At 35.5% G+C, this 18,621-nt stretch overlaps 1 protein-coding gene and 1 pseudogene across 1 annotated transcript; both read right to left on the minus strand.

The window, feature by feature from the left end:
• Positions 1-342: 342 nt before the first annotated feature.
• On the minus strand, positions 343-1,281 carry LOC109270583 (olfactory receptor 6C2-like). Its single transcript, XM_019455262.1, has one exon. The coding sequence runs from the start codon at positions 1,279-1,281 to the stop codon at positions 343-345; it is 939 nt and encodes a 312-aa protein (XP_019310807.1).
• Positions 1,282-17,699: 16,418 nt separating this feature from the next.
• On the minus strand, positions 17,700-18,621 carry LOC109270582 (olfactory receptor 6C2-like; annotated as a pseudogene).

Raw genomic sequence — 18,621 nt, forward strand, 5'->3', positions numbered from 1 at the left:
GGAAGGGGCAGAGAGAGAGGGAGACACATGATCTGAAGCAGGCTCCAGGCTCTGAGCTGTCAGCACAGAGCCCGAAATGGGGCTTGAACTCACAAGCCGTGAGATCATGACCTGAGCCGAAGTCACACGCTTAACTGACTGAGCCACCCAGGTGCCCCCAGAGTTTAGTTTTAGTGGAGAGTGAAAAATGGAATAGGGTTCACAGTTAGCAAGCTTAAAAAGAAAGTGAGAGTGTCAGTATGACTGGAGAATAAGTGATACAGAGACAAATAGTATATATATAAAGTTTCAGGTTTTGTGTGTATTCACCTTCCCTTTTGGATTCATTGGCTCATTTCTCCTTTACATCTTTGAGAGGAATGCAATTTTTTTAATTGAGTCATGAAAAGCTTGCTTCACTTGCTTGTTTCTCAGTGTGTAAATAAAGGGATTCAGCATTGGTGAGATAGAAGTAATAAGGAGTGAAATCCCTTTATTAATAGCCACCTCATCCTTGGCTGAAGGTTTGACATAAATGAAGATGCAGCTACCATAAGTAATGGAGACAACAATCATGTGAGAAGAACAAGTGGAAAAGGCCTTTTTTCTTTGCTGGGCAGAGGAAAACTTTAGAATGCTCCTGATGATATATATGTAGGAAAGAACTACACACATGAGGGTGATGATGAATGTCAACACAGCACATACGATAACCATCTGCTCTATCAACCATGTATCTGAGCAAGAGATCTTCAGGATAGGAGATGGATCACAGCAAAAATGATCAATGATGTTTGAATCACAGAATTCCAGGTCCAAACCTAGACTGAGTGGTGGGAGAATGATGATCAGTGCTGCTACCCAACAGAAGAGGATGAAGTTCTTGCAGACTCTGCTGTTCATAATGGTCATGTAATGCAGTGGTTTGCAGATGGCCACATAGCGATCATAGGACATGGTGGCCAGGAGAAAAAACTCTGTTACTGCAAAGAGGTCTGTAAACAACAGTTGACTGACACAAGCATTATAGGTAATGGACTTGTCACCAGATGATATGCTATATAAGAACCTGGGGATACAAGCAGTTGTGAATGAAATTTCTAAGAAGGAGAAATTTTGGAGGAAAAGATACATCGGTGTTTTAAGGTGAGAATCAATCAGAGTGAGGGTGATGATGGTTAGGTTTCCAGATGCACTCAATATGTAGGAAAGAAATAGAAAGACAAAAAGCAAAATTTTCAGTCGAGTGTCGTCTGTCAGTCCCAGCAAGATGAAAGTCGTAAGCGTGGTTTGGTTTCTCATCTTTGATTATTTCTTGTCTCTTGCCCAATCTTCTTGAAACAATAAAGAGGACTATATGAAGAGCTCCAAAGTCCTGGCCAACTTCTAACCTCAAGAGAAGTACATCTAAGAGTGATTCCTATACACTTGGTTAATGGAGAAGTGAGCACATAACACATGGTGATGTTTGAGTGCCTCTTTGTGTCACACAACTAACTATTCATATTTAAATCACATATTTCCTACTGCTGCTTCTAATAAATCTACAACTTAGCTAGACCTGGTGTCAGTTGAACATATCATCTTAAAAACATCATTAAAAAAATTCCTCTCATTATAAGTTGCTTTTGGATCAACAATTCTGCCCTCCCCATATTTTCCATCTGCAGACATGCATGCTTCTAGCAGAGAAGACTTAAAAACTAGCAATGATCATTGGTCAAATAATCCCAGTACTAAAATTTACATATGTATTAGTTATTAAACTGGCAATGAATATTTATCACATAGTTTATCCTGTGTCAGCTTATTTAGTTCATCTTCTTGGAAGTGTGTTTTTGTTGGATATATTTTCTTAAGATTCATTTAAGTGTGTTAACAGTCCAATTTTTTTGAGGTTTTCCCCATAGAAATTTTACTTTAAATGTACATATTTAATATTTTTAATATTTACCTTTGGCTGTATTTTCTTTCTACTTTTAGAATATATTATCTACTTAATATATATTGTAGGATATCCTTGTTCTCCAAAGAATTTCTCCTCCAGTTACAAGCTGAAGTCTGGATTTGTATCATCTCATTCATTACTTCTGGGTTTCTTCAACAGTGATGGATGGCCCTAAAGCACTCAAGCTGCTACAGTTTCATATTCTCTAGATCTTGAGAACTTTTATTCCTCTTTCCCCATCAATGGTTTCTCATTTAGAGCAGATTCTTGTTATTAAAATTTGAAACTGAATTTCCACTGTTTCTTTCTAAACACATTTGACAGTGACAAATCACTCCTTGCATGTATTGAACGGTAATGTGTTTGATTCAAAATTATTACAGAGAAGTAAGGGAACATTAGGAGTATGTTTATAGAGCTGAAGAGCCATAGCCCCAACTTTTTTGTTTTTGCCTACCTTGTTTCAGCTAGAAATAACTTATGGTAAATCACATGTACCAATATCACATGTACAAAGAAGTTTTAGCCTTTTAATTATACTTCCACGTTGTCATTTAAATTTCACCTATGTGATGTCTCCTCTGTCTTATCAACCATTTATACATCAACTCATCTGATTTTTGCACCATTTAAACTACTCTAGTCAAGGTCAACACTAGCTTCCCTCTTGTTTCACTCATTAAACACAATTCAGCCTTCATTTAGCTCAAACTCTTTGCTGCATATGAGACTATAAACTGCTACCTTATGAAAGTCATTACAGCTTAATACCTGCCAACTCATATTTCCTTGAATTTCTTCCTACTACTTTGTCTATTCTTTTTCATTCTCTCTCATGGCTTCCTTTCCTTCTCCAATCCGTTTGGTTATTGATCCATCTGAAATCTCTTTTCTAGAAAATCCTTTCTCTCACTCTGTCTCTTATGAATAAGTTGAATCTTATAAAAAGGTGACTTCAAATAGACTGATGATTCCCAACTTTGTATCTGCAGGGAAAATATACCTTAGGTGTTCTGACTTCAACATTCAGTTTATTCTTGGACATCTAGATCAGATTTGGAGGGTTTGAATTTAGACTTTTTCTTTTTCCTTTTTGAGTATCCTTGAGTGATTTGCTTAACGTCTTTATCTTGTGCTTTTTTTTTTATGTGCAAAATTCAGGTAAAAATAATATTTACATCTTAGGGTTATACTGATAAATTTAGATACTATAGATAAAATATCTATAACTGCATTTGGAATATGGCAAATAGTCATTACTATTAACTATATTGAGCATTCTTATTTTGTTATTTTATTGTGTCTTATTGAGAGTCCTGTGGATGTGCACATTTCAAGATTTTAAATGTGCCTCTCACTATTGCATTTCCTTCCCTGTCAATCCTAAGTCTCATCCAAGGACAATCTTTATTGTTCCTTTTTTCTTTACTCCCATTTTCAGTTTATCACTAGGTCTTGCCATTTTGGCTATCTTCGGAATTTGTTTCTTTTATTCTTTCACTCACAATACTAATTTTACTCTGGGTGTTTTTATCTCATTGAAACATTGCAAAAGCATATTAATATATACTTAACATATATCTTTGCATTCAAAATTTAAAATCAATATAATTAGAATCATTTTTTAAAAATCTCAAATATGATTAATTCTCCCTTATGTGTTGTAGAAAAATGTTTCTGAAAGATTATTAACTGACATTAACCCTATACTAGATATTTCCTTAAAACTCTTGATCTGTCTCTCAATTATATGAAAGTTAATTTATTTTGGCTTTAGGTAAGAATTATGAAGAGTAGAAGAAGGAACATATTTAGGGATTTTGAGTTTCAAATGCATCAAGCATTTAGATTAATGGAATCTTTTCATGCAATAAAGATTTTATTCCATGGGTAATGAGTAAGGACAAGGCTTCTCATACTTAGAGAATTTAGGAAATTTGTTTAGCAGGGGATAAAAGAGTTAGGGGATAGGTTAGAGAATTTGATGGTTCTGAATGAGATCTCTATGTTTGGGGCTCTCTGCTATCTTCCACTGATATGGAGCCAGAATAACAGAAGGAAAGAAAATGAGATAGACTTCTGCAGGGTTTTTTCCTTGAAGAGCTCTCAGGAGGAAAATAATAGGAAATAATTAGTTGCTCCTTGAACACAGGCTATAAGGACTTTAGAAAGTCACATAGTATTCCCAGTCTCAAGATGGTGTAGAATTAGAAGAAGGGTGTTCATATGCTTAATAGTGGCAGGAAACTAAAAAAAAAAACGTTCAGTCCTTCATAAATTTTCCTGTATTGCAATTTGCTGTAGAGATATAAAAGTGTCTTAAGGCTTATACAGAGAACCACTGAACTGTAAGAGTTCTATGGGAAGAGGGACAAGAGATCCCACAGCAGAAAAGCACAGAATAGGTATTTGAGGATATGAAGAGATGATGGATATTTTGATAATGTCAACTCTGATGGATACTGACATTTCTTTACCTCTTAATACACTCAAAGTGCACAGATGTACCAGAATTAGGATGAAGCTGGGTTGAGGGTGACAGCACAGATACATGTTAATGATTCACTAGAATGAGGTGGTGGAGTTGTTAGGTAGGGAGGGAAGACACTGATGTTAAGTTGAATTAAAAAAATGAATTTTTATTTTTTTCAGAGTTTGCAAGTAGAATTTTTGTTATCTCAAATAATTAAAATTACTCAAGCCATAATTTTAATCCTTTCTATCACTCCCTTTTACCTTCATCATAAAATTTATGCTTCTCAGTGAGCATATGGAGATCTTTCTAATATTTCCAGTATTAATACAATTTACCTAATTTCTTCTATTCTTCTAGTGTACTTTTACTGGATGCTATCTTACTCCCCATAGTATGTATATACCTCTATGATATACAATGGAATATTAGGCATAAAAATGAAATCTTGACATTTGCAGCAACATGGATGTACCTACAGGGTATAATGTTAAGTGAAATAAGTCAGTCACAGGAAAACAAATTACCATATGATTTCACTCATATGTGGAATTTAAGAAACAACAAGTGCATAAACAAAGAAAAAGGAAACAAAAAAACTCTTAAATACAGAGACCAAACTGGTGATTGCCAGAGGGAAGGTGGGTGAGGCCTGGGTGAAGTAGGTAAAAGGGATTAAGAGTACAGTTACCTTGATGGGCACTGAGGAATGTATAGAATTGTGGAATCATTATATTGTAAAACTGAAGCCAACATAGCACTGCTAATTGTACTTTAATGAGAAAAAAAAAAAAGGATAGTATATCATAGTGATAAAGAGTACAGTCTATAGAGTCAGGCTGCTGGTTTCACATTTCCTGATTCAATTTGCTTCACTTATTTACTAACAGTTCCCATAAAAGACCATGCTTAAAATTATCTGCGGAAATTTTCATATGCTGATCCTTTTCTCTTTAGTGATCTCTATACTCGCAGTCTCTAACCTTCCTATCCCTCTTTCAATTTTTGGTTTAGGTATAAATTTCACTAGGAATCTATCTATAACCCTTTAAGTAGAAGTAGCTTTTCCTTGTAATCTATGACTATTCTTATGCTAAGTCTTATGACTAATTTGTCAAATAGGGTAGACAAATTTTATTTTGGACATTATTGTGTCTCCAGCAGCAAACTTATCTCCAGGGGCATAGTAAGTGTTCTTTAAAAGTTTGTAGAAATAAAGAATGACTGTCATATTTGCCTTAAACAACAAAAACAAGGTATTTTCTTTAAACTGAGCAGGTTTTAAAATGATTTTATGTATAAGATCATTAACATATAAGCTGATTGGGGTAAAAATTAACTGATTTTTTTGAGACTGCCTTTAACATTATGCAGGTGTGACTGATTCTATTGTCTTCCTGTGGGCTAATGTCTAGTAAGAGGAAGTTTGCTTCCTGTGATTTATACACTGTCTTTGAAATAAGAGTATGCTGTTCCCCCTTCTCCTTTCCTTTATAGCTTTAGTTTCCTCCATAATACCTACTTTCATGGAATTATTGTGCGTACTGATTGAGATAATTCATGCAGAGTGCCTGGCAGATAATAAGTTAAAGCCACTACCTCTTTTCTCTCCTTCATTTTCTTCCTCCTCCTCTTTTTTTTGTTCCATAACTTCCTCTAATACTTATGCGAATGTGTGAGGGCACTAATCAATGGCATTACAAGTATTGTGTTTTCTTTTCTGAATTCTTTATAAAGCTTGTGAATTTTGGTGCCTCTGATAACCTGTTCAATGTTCTGTAAAGAAATACTAAGAGCAGAGTTCAGAGAGGCTGCAATTTTGGACATGAGGTAACAGGTATTTCACACTTCTTTCTCAACTATCATTAGGTAATTAATTAAATGAGCAGTTATTTTGTAAATAGAGTCTATATCTTTTGTTTTCCCTCTATTCCAAGGACGAAAAGGATTTCCTAGGTAAAAATTTGTTGATGAATGTTTTTACTTATTCTAGCAATCTGTACCCAATGAGAAACCTAGAGGTGTGCTTTTTCTAAGGTCTGGTGAATTGAAGCATGGTATTTCTATTAAGACAGTAACAAATAACAGCATCAGACTCCTACAGATAGGAAATTACCTTGAATTATATGCATCTCTGCAGAAAAGGAGCACTAATCATGCTCAGGGGGAGAAATAACTGATAATCAAGTACCCTTTTAGACAGAATCATACAGGAACTGACCCTTTTGAACCAAACTGAGAACATTCTTAAAGCTCTCAGTGCTTCACTGTGCCGCTAACTCAGAGCATTGTCCCAGATTCCCAAACTCTCCTTTCATTCTAATCACCAATTTATTTTCTGTGATCTTGGAATATTAAGTGAGTGTTCTGGTAAACCGCTTTAATTTAGGTGTATTTTCAATTTAGTGTAGTTCAAAGAATATTTGTATTTAGAAATTTTTTTTCTTTCAATGTTTGTTTATTTTTGAGAGACAGAGCATGAGTGGGGGAGGAGCAGAGAGAGAGGGAGACAGAGAATCTGAAACAGACTCCAGGCTCTGAGCTGCCAGCACAGAGCCCAATGCGGGGCTCAAACCCATGAACTGTGAGATCATGATCTGAGCCAAAGTTGGATGCTTAACCGACTGAGCCACCCAGGCACCCTGGAATATTTGTATTTATAATTAGCTCATTGATCACTATAGACAACATTGCTAATAATTTGGCACTGTGATGAAGGCACAATTACAACTTGGTATAATATATATTTGTTGGTAAGTGTGATGTTGTGGGTCAGGTCACTTCTGTTTGTTCCTACTGTTTTTATGACTACTCATGAATTAATTAAAAACATGTACTGAGAACCTATGGTATGATTGATACTGTTATAAGCACTAAGGCCAAAATGAGTGAAAAAGTACTGACTCATCTCTACTGATGTGTGTATTAAATATTTCCAGTGAGTTCAATCCCTTAAAATTTAATTTTTCTAAAATAAAATAATATTACAAATAACTACTTATAACATTATAAATAACTATTTGGTTTTTTTTCAGAGATATCCAAATTAATTTATTTCCATCTCATATTTCAATAGACAAGTCTGATTTTTTTGCAGAGACCAAGGAGCTAGAATGTTAATTGAAGAAAAACTGAAATTACCAAATAAAAATATACTTACTCTTGTGGAAGGTAATCATGACTTTAGATGACTCTATGATCCTGATGGTTCCAAAGATGAAACTGAAATTATAAGTGGAGTCAAATATGTGCACAAATGCCCCTCTCATGGAGACATACACATTCACAGACAATGTTTTACTGCAGGTAGTGTTCTCTGAGTTGCCCAGAAACTCTTGTTAAAAATTCTATTCCACTTTAGTGACACCTGGGTGACTCACTTGGTTGAGCATCCTACTTTGGCTCAGGTCATGATCTTAAGGTTGGTGAGTTCAAGCCCCACATGGGGCTTGCTCTTGTCAGCACAGAGCCCACTTCAGATTCTCTGTCCACTTCTTTTTGCCTGTCCCCCATGTATTCTCTCTTAAAAATAAATAAAAACATTAAAAAAAAGACCAAAAGAAAATATTCTATTCCACGTTAAACCTAGGAAAAAATTTCTTATATAGCAAACATGAAAAAAAAGTCATTTATTTTAAATGATGAGAAATCTAAGGTGATTTTTAGAAGATTTTGGTGGATGATTTTTGATTTCTCTGGGCAAAAATAGACTTTTACACAGTGAAGTAACATAGATGTTTTATTATCTCAGACTCATATGGATGTGCAGGAGCTCTCTATGTGGGTAAATAAAGGGTCCTAGGTAACCAAGGTTCAAATATGACTAATGATTATAATATATGCTGAATTTTGGCAAAATACCTAATAGAGGCAGCAGTGGGAATCATGTCCTTGGAGACAATAAGGTGAAACAATTTTATTAGATACATTCTGAGTGCAAAACAATACTTTTCTGATGAAACGGTATTTCTGGCTACTCTTCAACTCATAGATAACAAAATGTTAACAAAAGACAAAATTGCTTTAGGTCTGTACTTTAAGTGGAAAAATGTATAAATATACTTGAAAGTAGTATATATATAACCAATTTCTCAATTTATTGTAAATACTTTTGCATGGTAAAAATATAGATTTGCATCACAATATACTCTTTATGGACCAACCTTTATTTGAAAAAGCTTCCCATATTTAACTATTATAAAGTTATATGTTAAAAATCTTATTTAAAAAAATAAAAATCTTATTGTATATAAATATCATCTATTTCTTTAATTACCAGCATTATTATCAGAAGAGGAATTTCTGAGGCAAAGGCCACTTATATTTTAGAATTTTGAGAGGCACCTGGGTGGCTCGGTTAAGTGTCCAGCTTTGGCTCAGGTCATGATCTCACGGTTTGTGGGTTCGAGCCTTGCATCGAGCTCTGTGCTGATAGCTCAGAGCCTGGAGCCTGCTTCAGATTCTGTGTCTCCCTCTCTCTCTGTCCCTCCCTGACTCACTCGCTGTCTCTCAAAAATGAATAAACATGAAACAAAATTAGAATTTTGAAGTGTATTGTCACACTTTGCTTCCAATGTGTAATGCCACATAACATTCACAAAAGTGTATGGGTCCCTCGCCACTGTTGGGATTGTAAGGGAATCCCATCCTTATTTGGTTGATTTCTGAGTCAATTAGAGAAAGTAGGCAATTAAATGGTTATTAAAGTATCAGTTTTGTTACAGATAGAGATGTTAAAAATATGACTTTGGACATTCCAATAAGAAATCACTGTTTAGTTTAGTCATATCTATCAGGTATTGCTAGATCCAAATCTGTCCCATCAACCAGCGTGGGTAACTTTTATCGAATGACTTCAAGCAGTCTGAAATCTAGTTGTAGAAAAGACAACTTAAAAGAGGAAAGGGAATAGGATAGATCTAGCATACCCAGATCCTTGTTCAAGATCTACTTGTCAGATAAGTCTTGTCAACAACAGGGGAAGGATAGGTATGAGACAGGCCAAGAGAATTGCACACATGAATTACTGAAAAAAATCTTCAAACTTTAGAAATAAAGCAGGAAAATGCCTGTCTTTGCAATGTCATTTTATAGACTCATCTAAAAATTATTTAATTATTCAGGAAAATATACTTTGTTATTTACTCTTTGCTTAAAGTCCACATACCTTGAAATGACACATTGACTATAGATTTCTGTTCAGTGGAAAAGATATTCCAAAGATTGCAGTTTTATGGCACTATAGGATATTAATCTGTTCAGTATCTAGTAGATACTGAACAGTAGTCTTGATTATAGTGTTTATTCCTTTAAAATATTTTTTAATGTTTATTTATTTTGAGGGAGAGAGAGATACAAGCAGGGGAGGAGCAGAGAGGGAGACACAGAATCTGAAGCAGGCTCCAGGTTCTGAGCTGTCAGCACAGAGCCTGATGTGGGGTGACAACTCACAAACTGTGAGATCATGACCTGAGCTTAAGTCGGACGCTTAACTGACTGAGCCACCCAGGCACTCTTTAAATTCTCCTTTTAGGGGCGCCTGGGTGGCTCAGTCGGTTGAGCGTCCGACTTCAGCTCAGGTCACGATCTCACGGTCTGTGAGTTCGAGCCCCGCGTCGGGGTCTGGGCTGATGGCCCAGAGCCTGGAGCCTGCTTCCGATTCTGTGTCTCCCTCTCTCTCTGCTCCTCCCCCGTTCATGCTCTGTCTCTTTCTGTCTCAAAAATAAATAAACGTTAAAAAAAAAATTAAAAAAAAAAAATTCTCCTTTTAAACAAAGTTACTATCTTACTGGTTTAACTAGTTGAATAAAATGTTTTGCAAGTGTTTGTTGAATAATTGTATGAATCATGTATTTTTTAAGTTTTTGAGAATTATTCTTAATGCATCTCCACATGAAGATAATTATGAAGAGTAGGGAGTATATATTTCTTCCTAATATTCATCATATTCACTATATTTCTAAGATATTCTTTTAACCAATTGACTTAAAATTAAGCCTCTGGTTAACAAAGCATATGCTTATACCCCTTAAGAGAGAAATCAGCTCTCTTTAAGGCAGAACATTCCACCTTCCCAGTTATACTTTCCCATTGCCAGTTCCTTTGAACATCTTTCTGGGCCTATGTCGAACATTTTGGAATTGACTTCAAGTCAGAGTACCAAATAAATATATTAGTAAGGCCACCCTAAACCTATAATTGAAAACTTACCTTCTAACATTTTCCCTGTATCAAGTATTTAGGTATGTTATCTTTTTCCTTTTTAATTAATTAAATGTAAGACAGGAAATCATCAAATCATTTTAGTCAATTAATTAATTTAGATTCAAGTTAGTTAACATATAGTGTAGTATTGGTTTCTGGAGTAGAATTTAGTGATTCATCACTTACATATAACACGCAGTGCTCATCACAAGTGCCCTCTTTAATGCCCATTACCCATTTAGCCCATATCCCCACCTACCTTCCTTCCAGCAACTTTCAGTTTGTTCTCTACAATTAAGAGGCTCTTATGGTTTGCCTTTCTCTCTATGTTTTTGTCTTATTTTTGTATCTGTGTTCATCAAGGATATTGGCCTGTAGTTCTCTTTTTATGTAGACTCTATTTGGTTTTAGGATCAGGGTAATGCTGGCCTCATAGAATGTGTTTTAGGAAGTTTTCCTTCTATTTCTATTTTTGGAAGAGTTTGAGAAGAATAGGCATTAATTCTTCTTTAAATGTTTGGTAGAATTTGCCTGTGAAGACATGCGGCCCTGGACTTTTATTGGTTGGGAGTTTTTGATTACTGATTCAATTTCTTTGTTGGTTACCAGTGTGCTCAAGTTTTCTGTTTCTTCTTGTTTCAGTTTTGGTAGTTTATATGTTTTGAAGAATTTGTATGTTTCTTCCAGGTTTTCCAATTTGTTGACATGTGATTTTTACATTATATTCTGTTATAATTGTTTGCATTTCTGTGGTGTTCGTTGTTATTTCTCCTCTCTCACATGTGGCTTTATTTGGATCCTTTCTCTTTTCTTTTTTGATGAATCTGGCTAGAGGTTTATCAATTTTATTAATTTTTTCAAAGAACCAGCTCCTGGTTGCATTGATCTGTTCTGTTGGGGTGTGTGTGTGTGTGTGTGTGTGTGTGTGTGTGTGTTTTATTTTCGAGATCATTTATTTCTGCTCTAATTTTTATTATTTCCTTTCTTCTGCTGGATTTCAACTTTGTTGTTGTTCTTCTAGCTCCTTTAGGTGTAAAGTTAGGTTGTTAATTGAGATTTTTCTTCCTTCCTGAGGTAGGCATGTATTGCTATATACTTCCCTCTTAGGACCGTGTTTGGTGTTCCCAAAACTGTCGTGGACTGTTGTGTTTTTTTTTTTGTTTCCTTGTATTTTTAAGTTATTTCTTTGTTTTCCTGGTTGACCAATTCATTGTTTAGTAGCAGTTCTTTACCCTCCAGTGTATTTGTGGCTTTTCCAAATCTTTTCTTGTGGTTAACTTCTAGATTCATAGCATTATGGTCAGAAAAGTTATGTGGTATGATTTCAATATATTTGTATTTTTTGAGGCCTGTTTTGTGACCTAATGTGTGAACTCTTCTGGAGAATGTTCCATGTGCACTTAAAGTATTTTGCTGTTTTAGAATGGAATGGAATGTTTTAGAATTTAGAATGGAATGTTCTGAATGTAATACACACATCAGTAGAAATGGGTCAGTACCTGTTTACTCTTTTTGATCTTAGTACTCATAGCAATATCGATCATATCATAGGTTCTCAATACATATGTTTTGAATTAATTCATGAGTAGTCATAGAAACCGGAACAAACAGAAGTGACCTGCCCCACAACATCACGCTTACCAACAAATATATATTTATACCAAGTTGTAACTGTGCCTTCATTAGAGTGCCAAATTTTTAGCATTTTATAAGTCCATCTGGTCCAGTGTGTCATTCAAAGCCATTGTTTCCTTGTTGATTTCCTGCTTAGATGAAATGTTCACTGATGTAAGTGGAATATTAAAGTCCTTTACTATTACTGTGTTTTATCAATTACTTCCTTTTTGTTTGTTTATATATTTGAGTGCTCCATGTTGGATGCATAGATATTTACTATTGCTACGTCTTCTTGTTGGATTGTCTCCTGTATGATTATATAATGCCCTTCTTTGTCTCTTTTTACAGTCTTTGTTTTAAAGTCTAGTTTGTCTGGGGGTGCCTGGGTGGTTCAGTCAGTTAAGTGACCGACTTAGGCTGAGGTCATGATCTCATGGTTCGTGGGTTTGTGCACTGCGTTGGGCTCTGTGCTGACAGCTCAGAGCCTAGAGCCTGCTTCAGATTCTGTGTCTCCCTCTCTTTCTGCCCCTCCCCTGCTTGTGCTCTGTCTCTCTCTCTCTCTCAAAAAAAAATAAATAAAAATGTTAAAAAAAAATTAAAGTCTAGTTTGTCTGATATAAGTTTTGCTATTTGGACTTTCTTTTGACCTACGTTTGCATGATAAGTGTTTTCCTGCTCCCTCTCTTTCAATTTGCAGGTATCTTTAGGTCTAAAATGAGTCTTGTAGGGAGTACCTAGATGGGGCTTCCTGCATTTTGACATGCTATGTCTTTTTATTGGAGCATTTAATCCATTTACATTCAAAGTAATTATTGATAATACATTTGTTGACATTTTATTACTTGTTTTGCCATTGTTTCTGGAGGTTTTCTGTAATCTTTTCTAGTCTTTGTCACTTTTAGTCTCTCCTTTCCCTTAAGCCAAGGCCTAATTCAGAGTAAGGTCCTAACTGTCTTCAATTCTCTGATGGCTGAAAGAGGTGAGGAAGCTTCAAAGAAAAAGTTTGACCTTAGCAGAGGTTAGTTCATGAAGTTTAGGAAAGAAAGCCATCTCTATAACATAAAAGTGCAGGGTGAAGCAGCAACCACTGATGTGGAAGCTTCAGCAAGTTATCGAGAAGGTCTAGCTAAGGTAATTAATGAAGGTGGCTACACTAAACATCAGATTTTCAATGTAGATGAAACAGCCTCATATTGAAAGAAGATGCTGTCTAGGATTTTCAAAACTAGAAAGGAAAAGCCAATGTCTGGGTTCAAAGCTTTAAAGGACAGGTTGACTCTTTTATTAGGGGCTAGTGAAGGTGGTAACTTGAAGTCAAAGGCAATGATCACTGACCATTCTGAAAATCCTAAGGCCCTTAAGAATTATGCTAAATGTACTCTGCGTGTACTCTATAAATGGTACAATAAAGCCTGGATGAGAGCACATGGATTTGCAATACGTTTTACTGAATATTTTGAACATATTGTTGAAAACTAGTGCTCAGAAAAAAAAGGTTTCTTTTAAAATATTACTGCTCATTGACAGTGTATCTGGTCACCCAAGAACTCTAATGGACATTTCCAGTGAGATTAATACTGTTTTCATGCCTGCTAACACAATATCCATTTTGCAGCCCATGGATCAGGGAGTAATTTTAACTTTCAAGTCTTTAAGAAATACATCTCATGAAGCTTGGGCTGCCATAGAGAATGATTCTTCTGATGGATCTTGCCAAATTGAAAACCTTCTAGAAAGGATTCACCATTCTAGATGCCATTAAGAACATTTGTGCTTCATGGTAAAAGGTCAAGATATCAACATGAACAGAAGTTTTAATAGATGTTGATTGTCTTGAGGGGTATGAGCCTTCGGTAGAGGAAATAACTGCAGATGTGGTGGAAATAACAACAGAACTATAATTAGAAGTGGAACCTGAAGATGTTACACAGTTGCTGCAATCTGATGATAAAACTTACCTAGACATAGAGTTGCTTCTTATGGATGAGCAAAGAAAGTGTTTGTTTGTTTACTTGAGAGAGAGAGAGAGAGAGAGAGAGAGAGAGAGAGAGAGAGCGCAAGCAGGGGAGGGGCAGAGAGAGTGAGAGGGAGAGAGAGAGAGAATCCCAAGCAGGTTCCACACTGACAGCACAGAGCCAGACGTGGGGTTTGAACTCACGAACTGTGAGATCGTGACCTGAGCCAAAACCAAGAGCTGGAGGCTTAACCAACTGAGCCACCCAGATACCCCAAAAGTGGTTTTTGAGATGGAAGCTACTCCTAAGGATGATGCTATAAGGATAGTTGAAATGAGAACAAAGGATTTAGAATATTACATAAACTTAGGTGATAAAGCAATGGCGGATTTTGAGAGTATCGACTCCCAATTTTGAAAGAAGTTATGGGTGAAAAGTGCTATCAAATAACATCACATGCTATAGAGAACTTATGAAAGGAAAAAAGTCAATTGATGTGGCAAAATTTATTGTTGTTCTACTTTAAGAAATTGCAACAGTCACCCCAACGTTTAACAACCACCACCCTGATCAGTCAGCTGCCATCAACACTGAGGTAAGACCCTCTATCAGCAAAAAGATTATGACTCTCTGGGAACAGTGATGATCGTTAGCATTTTTTTAGCAATAAAGTATTTTTAAATTAAGGCATGTACAGTGTTTTTTAGACCTAATGCTATTGCACACTTAATAGACCAGAGAATAATGTAAACATAACTCTTATGTACACTGAGAAACCAAAAATTCATCTGACTCACTTTATTATGGTACTTGCTTTATACAGCGGTCTGGAACTGAATCCACAATATCTCCAAGGTATCCCTGTATATTACCTTTACCAGAGACCTTTAAAATTTCAACTTGGAGGATTCCCTGTAGTATTTTTTTGTAGGGAAGATCAAGTGGTAATGATTTTTCTTATGTTATGCTCATTTGGAAAGTCTTAATTTCTCCTTGATTTTTCAAAGGACACTTTTGCTGAATATAGTATCATTGTTGCCAGTTTTTTCTTTCACAATTTTGAATATACAGTCCCACTCCCTTCTGGCCTGCAAAGTTTCTGCTGAGAAATGCCTCAATAATCTGATAGGAGCTCCCTTGTGTCTGACAATATTTTGCTCTTGCTGCTCTCTAGATTCTCTCTTTAACTTTTGACAGTTTGTTTATAATGTCTGTCAGGGTGGGTCTCTTTGAGTATCTTATGTAGACTTCTTCAAGCTTCTAAAATTTGTGTGCCCATTTCTTTTTTTCAGATTTGGAAAGTTTTCAGCCATTATTTCTTCAAATTTGCTCTCTGCCCTTTCATCTCTCTTCTCCTTCCGGGACTCTCATAACGTATGTATTTGTCCACCTGATGGTGTCTGATAAATCCTTTGGGCTCTCTTCACTTTTCTTCATTCTATTTTCGTTTTTGCTCCCTGACTCAAACATTTTTTATTGCAGCATATTGACACACAATGTTACATTAATTTCAAGTGTACAACATAGTCATTCAACAAGTCTATATATTGTGCTATGCTCACCACAAGTGTAGCTACCATCTATCACCATATAATGCTATTATAATGCCATTCACTATATTCCCTATACTGTGCCTTTTATTCCTGTGATTTATTCATTCTGTAGCTTGAAGTATGTATCTCCAAGTTCACTGATTCATTCTTCTGCTTGAATAAGATTACTATTTAACCACCCTAGATAATTTTTTAAAATTCAGTTGTTATATTATTCAGGTCCAAAATTTCTGTTTGGCTCTTTTTATAGTTTCTGTCTTTTTGTTGATATTTTCACTGTTGTTCATGAATCCTTTTCCTGATTTCATTTAGTTGTCTGTATTCTTATTCAGCACCTCAACACTGTTATTTTGAATTGTTGGGTAATTCAGCATGTTTCCTTAGGGTCACTTGTTGGAGATTTAGTTTGGTCTTTGAGCCATCATTCCCTGTTTTTTATTTACTTACTTACTTGTTTATTTAGTATTGTGCTCTTAAAATTTGGACGTTTGATGTTTATTTATTTTTGACAGAGAGAGGGGGAGAGGGAGAGAAGCAGAGAGAGATGGAGACAGAATCAGAAGCAGGGTCCAGGCTCTGAGCTGTCAGCACAGAACCTGATGCAGGGCTTGAACCCATGAACCGTGAGATCATGACCTAGGCCGAAGTTGGACAGTTAATTGACTGAGCTGCCCAACTGCCCCAAACTTGGGCATTTGAAAAAGAATGGAGTTTGGAGTTTGGATGAAAGATGCTAACATTTTTGTATATGTATAAAATGTCTATGGAAGGACATATAAAAGGACACATAGTGAATGGCTCTATGGCAGGCTGAATAGCAGGGGAAAATGGTGAGGAAGAGACTTATGTCATACTGTTTATAATTTTATTTAAAATTTTATTTTATTAACACTTGCATGTAGTCCATGTGAAAAAAGAGGGATGAAATAAAATGTATACCATAAAAAAAGAATGAAATTATCTCCAGCAATACAGATCAATATCAACTATTTTAAGTAACTTCATTCAGATATAATTCATATAATACATGACTACTAGAGGAAGTAGGAAATGAAGATCAGAGTAGTGCGTGACTGATCAAGGAAAATTTACTGAAAGAGATCATTTCTAGCTTGTTCTTGGAAGACATTTTGCTAGTCATAATTATCAACTTAAAAATAATGATGCCTAGGAGTGCCTGAGTGTCCCAGTTGGTTGGGTGTCTGACTGTGGCTCAGGTCATGGTCTTGTGGTTCATGAGTTCGAGCCCTGTGCTGGGCTCTGTGCTGACAGCTCAGAGCCTGGAGTCTGCTTCAGATTCTCTTGTCTCCCTCCCACTCGTGCTATATCTCTCTCTCAAAAAAATAAATAAATTTAAAAAATGATGCCTCAAATGTACATGTATTTCATTCACATTCATATTACCTGTTGGTGGGAACCAGAGGAAATATACAATGATAAACAAGTATACACTAATACACTGAAAACGATATGACATTTGATGAAGGACATTAAGGAAAGTACGAATAAATGGAAAGATATCTTATGTTCATGGACTGGAAGTCGTAATAATGTTAAAATTTCCATACTATGAATGGACAGTGATCTGTAGTGATCTACAGAGTCACTGGAATCCCTATCAAAATCTCAATGGTACTTTTCTAAACATAAAAAAAGAAGAAAATTGTCATTAAAAAAATCTCCTATGGAATGGGAAAAAATACTTGCAAACCTAGTATCTGATAAAGGGTTAATCTCCAAAATATGTAGGGGACTTTTACAACTCAGTTGCCAAAAACTCATTATATTACTTTAATGAGGAAAGGCACATATTTATTGTCTTTCATACAATAAAAGGGAAGGTAATGATATGAGGGCAGATTTCATAATGAACGTTAAAAGTTTTTTGAAAGAAGCCTACACTGACAAATTTTGGATGCAGCCAAGTTGACTAGACTATTAAGAGGAAGTATTTCTGAGTGTCTTCATTCTTACTTTGATAGGGATTTCATTCTTTTGATTGAATTCTTGAAACCTTGCTTCACTTGCTTGTTTCTCAGGATATAAATAAAAGGGACCACAGAATTAATGAGTACTGATACTCCTTTATTAATGGTCACTCCTTCTTTTGCTGAAAACAATCTAGATGAAGATATAGCCACCACTGGTGATAGAAATTGCAATTATGTAGGAAGAGCAGATGGAAAAGTTTTTTTTTGTTTTTTCTGTTGAGGAGAAGGAAACCTGAAGATAGTCTGGATGATGTAAATACAAAGCTGCACCACAGAAATGAGGGCCATGATTAATGTTAGTGAAGCACAGGTAATGATCATTTTCTCTATGTACTATGTATCTTAACATGAAGTTTTTAGGAGAGAGGATGCATCAGAGCCAAAATGATCAATGACAGTGGAGTTACAAAATTCTACCTGAAAGTCCACACAACATCGAGTAAACACAACAATAAATCAGTCAGGCAACAGCCAAGGATAAGGATAGTACAGACTCTTTGGTTCATGATGGTCACATAATGCAGGGGTATACATTAACCACAAAATGATATGTGACATGGCAACCGGGAGAAAAAATTACATTGCTCCAAAAATTATGACAAATATATTTGAGTAGCACAAGCATTGTAAGTAGTGGTATTATCACCAGTGGATATGCTATAAAGGAATCTGGGAACATAAACACTTGTGAGTGAGACTTCTAAGAATGAGAAATTTCTGAGATAAAATACATGGGAATTTTAAAATGAGAATCAATAAATGAAAGCATGATGATAGTCCAATTCCCTATTATTCTCAACATGTATGTGATAAGTAGAAAAATAAAAAGAACCTTCATCTCTGAATTATCAGTCAATCCCAAAAGGATGAATTGGTTTCAGCATGCTGTATAGTTTCTCAT

This window comes from Panthera pardus, unplaced genomic scaffold (genome assembly GCF_024362965.1).
Source record: "Panthera pardus isolate Hobbes unplaced genomic scaffold, ASM2436296v1 HiC_scaffold_6, whole genome shotgun sequence".
NCBI classification, from domain to species: Eukaryota; Metazoa; Chordata; class Mammalia; order Carnivora; family Felidae; genus Panthera; species Panthera pardus.